We start from the raw sequence: 3,682 nt of genomic DNA on the forward strand, positions 1-3,682 counted from the left end.
GATGTGCAGCCCCACCCAGGGTCCCTGGGGTTGGCCTCGCTCAGGCCTCGTCCTCCTGCCCTCCTCCCTGTTCCTCTTCGGCCCCAGGGGTAGGGGTGTCTCCTCCCCAGGTTCCGTGCCTGGGTTGTTCTGCCCACCTGGGCCTCCTGAAAGTGCCCCCAGCCCCGTCCCGGAACTCCTCGTCTCTGCTCACAGGTCCCCACCTCGGCAGCGCCTCCCAGGAGCCCGTGGCCCGTCTCCTAGGCCAAGGTCACACACGGAGAGTCCTGGCTCTTGTGGGCCTTGGCCCTGGCGGGGAGGGCGGTCAGCGCAGAGGCTTCCTGGAACTCCTTGGCCATGAAGTAGTAGCAGATGGCGTCCAGGCAGCAGTTGGCATCTGAGAGTCTGCTAGTGATCTGGAGGGCAAGGTGGATGGCACAGGTGTGCAGGCCCATGGCCATGCGCAGCGTCAGCACCACGTGGAAGGGCAGGTAGCAGACCACGAACACGGCCAGGTTCGCCAAGACCATGTGGGAGGCCTTCCGGGTGGCTTCCTCCTGGCCCGCGTTGGCGGCTGGCCTCTGGGCCAGGGCGGTCACCACCTGCAGAGAGCAGAAGACCAGCACGGCCAGCGGCAGGTAGAAGCCCAGCAGCGAGAAGACCACGGTGTAGGAATTCTGCCCGGAGCGGCTGGAGAAGCAGAAGCCGCCGTCCTGCATGTCCAGGAACCAGCGAAGCACCAGGGAGCCGAGCACCAGCACCCAGAGCACGGCACACACGGCCACGGCCTGGCGCGGGGAGCGGAGCCTGCGGGCTCGCAGCGGGTGCCGCACGGCCACGTAGCGGTCCACGGCGATGGCTGTGACCAGGCTGATGCTCATGTACCTGTTGGCCAGGTAGATGCCCTGGGAGAGCTGGCAGAGTGGCGTGTCTGTGGTGCTGTTCAGGAAGTGCAGAAAGAAGGGCAGGGCGCACAGCAGGCACAGGTCAGACACGGCCAGGTTGGCCATGTAGATGCGGGTCTCCGTCCAGCGCAGCAGGCGGCAGCACAGCACCCAGAGCGCCAGGCCGTTGAGCAACAGACCCAGCACCAGGAGCCCGCCCGTGTAGGTGAGGAAGAGGTACTTGGCCGCCTGGGGCCCAGGGAGCTCCCTGGAGCCACAGGTACTGTTGTTCATGGTCCTGGGGCTGCAGGAGGGAAGCAGGGCGTGAGGCACGCAGGCCGGGAGGGGAGCCTGGGCCCGCCCACCTCCGGCCAGGGATGCAGGCGGCGAGTGCCCACCCCACAGTCAGGAGCCCCCAGTTCACCTTCCCAAAGAAGAAACCGAAAGGAGCTCTGAGGCACCCTCCCGGCCACCCCCCACCAGCTGGGTGGGCGGGGAAGCCAAGGCCTTCAGAGGCCCGCGGGCCCAAGGTGGCACAGTGAGCGGGCCCAGGGCTGGACCCAGCTCCCCTTCCCCTCTCCCGAGCCCTCGTCTGCAGGGACCTGCCTGCCGCTGGGCAGAAAGGAAGGCGGGAGCCCACTGCCCACCTCCAGTCCCAGCCGCCCCAACTCCGCCAGCTCTCAGATCCCAGGGACCCTCACTCTGCCAGCTCTCGGGAGGGGGGCGGCCAGCCTCGCCCCAGACCCAGTACCATTCTCACAGGGTAGGGGGACGCTCAGAGGCGACTCCAAGACAGGCCGAGGACAAAGCCCAGGGCCGCCTACTGCCGCCTCCACCCGCTTGGCACACCCAGCTGCAGGTGGTGCCTGAGTCTGACCCACACCTGCACCTCGGTGGGCCGGCATCTGCCCCACCTGGCCTTTCCTGGCTGCTGAGGTTCAGGACAGCAGGGTGCGTGGCTCAACCAGCTCTCCAGAAAGCTCCAGAACTCCATCTCCCTCCTCCCTCCCTCCCTCCTCCCTCCCTCCCTCCTCCCTTCCTCTCTCCCTCCCTCCAGTCCTTTATCCTCTTCCTGAGGGCACAGTGGCTGCGGCCACCCCAGACACCAGCCTCCCTCCCTCCCTCCCTCCGAGACCCTCCCCAGCCCTCTGCCCTGAGGTCCCACTTAGCTTGGCCTGAGGCCCCCTCTGGGGTCGGGGGTCCCCTTGAGCTCCCTGAAGTCAGGGCCATGAGGGCAGCCCTGCTCCTCCAGCTGCAGGCCCGCGGCGCAGAGCCGGCCTTAGGGTGGCACTGGGCGTCGCACACCCTGTCATCAGCAGAAGCACCCGCGTGCCCTCACCCTCCATGCCTCTCGCTCCCCTGGACATGCTCCGTGACACCGCCCAGGACTGCTGGGGTCAGCGGTCTGACATTCCGGGCGTGGCAGATGGTGCAAAGGTCAGGCTCCGGCTTCACCCTGAGCCGGGCAGCACCCAGGGGTGCTGGTGTCAAACGTGTGGGACCACGGAGCACGCATGCGTGAGTGGTGCACGCCCCCCAGACCCCCTCCCATCCCCGCACCTTTGTTTCTCTGGCTGGAAGGGCCAGGAGGGGTGGGGTGGGAGTGGCCTTCCTTCCCCCATGAGCACAGGCCCTCTTGGGGGCTCGCTGACCTTTAGGCGAGGTAGGGAAGGGGGTTCAGTCCACTCAGGGGAGGGCCCACAGCCAGGTTGGTGGGTTCTGCTCCACCCGCCCCCTCCGCACAAGGAAGGGAAGAATCATCCAGAGCCCAGCGGCCGCAGTGTCAGGTTCACTGGTGCCTGGCCGGGGGTGCCCGTTTCCTCAGCCACGGCCCCCTGGGAGCCTCCAGGCCACAGTCCCCTAGGGAGGCGGGAACGCTGACTGTAGCCAGAACAGAAGTCTTCCACCAATTATCCCGTTCCATCTCTGCTGAATTTTAAACGGCACGTTCGCCAGCAATTAAATTTTCATGGACCCTTTCACTGTGTATGAAATCTCTACAGCCCCTAAGGAGCCTCTCTCCTCGTTTCTGCAGGATTCTGCTTGTTCTCTCCCTGTTCTGAGCGACACGTCACTCTGCACAGGTTCTGTGACCCCCAGACCCACGCAGGCAGTCTCCTCAGGCCCCGGAACCCACTGGAACAACTGCTGGGTTCCTCCCTTCCTGTCCGCCTGCCCTGCTGGCCGCAGCCAGGCCAGCTGTGTGTGGCACCCCCAGCCCAGAACCCTCGGAGCCTACTGGGAATATCCCCCGATTCTGCAGGCCCAGCTGCCACAGGGGCTCCCCACCCGAGCTGGGTGCAGGGCCTGCCCCTCGCTACTCTGGCCAGCGGTGCCCGCAGCAGTGGATGCTTGCTGTCCCTTCTGGGTCACCCGCGGCCCAGGGCACTGCCTGGGCGGGAGAAGAAGGAGGCGGGCCTGTCCCCTCCCTCGATGCCCTCCACTCAGACGGCTGCCTAGGGTCTGGGCCCCGGTCCACACACCTGGGGGCGTATAACTTTCAGTGTAGCCTCAGTGTGGCCCAATATTTTGTGCAGGAAAGTTAAAAAATCTAACTGCAGTCTTTCAATTTTCCCTTTTATAATAAAGCAAACTAACTGTCAGGGGGAAGGACACCAACTTTGCAAGAGTCTCAAGGTGCACATGAGACTTTGAGGAAATGCCTTGTTCATGGCACCTCATCTCTGTCCTTTAGGGTGAAAAAAGTTTGGGGAGTCAAGTCCCAAGGTCCAGCTCAAATAGCATGGGGTCCCCAGAAGGCACGGCAACCACTTCATGTCCCTGCTTGTGCCAGGCGAGGGCATGGGGCCCTCTGTGGA

The 3,682-nt window shown here is 64.9% G+C and overlaps 1 protein-coding gene across 1 annotated transcript; it reads right to left on the minus strand.

Moving 5' to 3' along the window:
- Nucleotides 1–239: 239 nt before the first annotated feature.
- GPR35 (G protein-coupled receptor 35) lies at nucleotides 240–1,160 on the minus strand. The gene has a single exon (XM_068543657.1). It carries the CDS (start codon nucleotides 1,155–1,157, stop codon nucleotides 240–242), a length of 918 nt encoding a protein of 305 aa, XP_068399758.1. The 5' UTR covers nucleotides 1,158–1,160.
- Between the last annotated feature and the right edge of the window lie 2,522 nt (nucleotides 1,161–3,682).

This window comes from Eschrichtius robustus, chromosome 5 (assembly GCF_028021215.1).
Source record: "Eschrichtius robustus isolate mEscRob2 chromosome 5, mEscRob2.pri, whole genome shotgun sequence".
NCBI classification, from domain to species: domain Eukaryota; kingdom Metazoa; phylum Chordata; class Mammalia; order Artiodactyla; family Eschrichtiidae; genus Eschrichtius; species Eschrichtius robustus.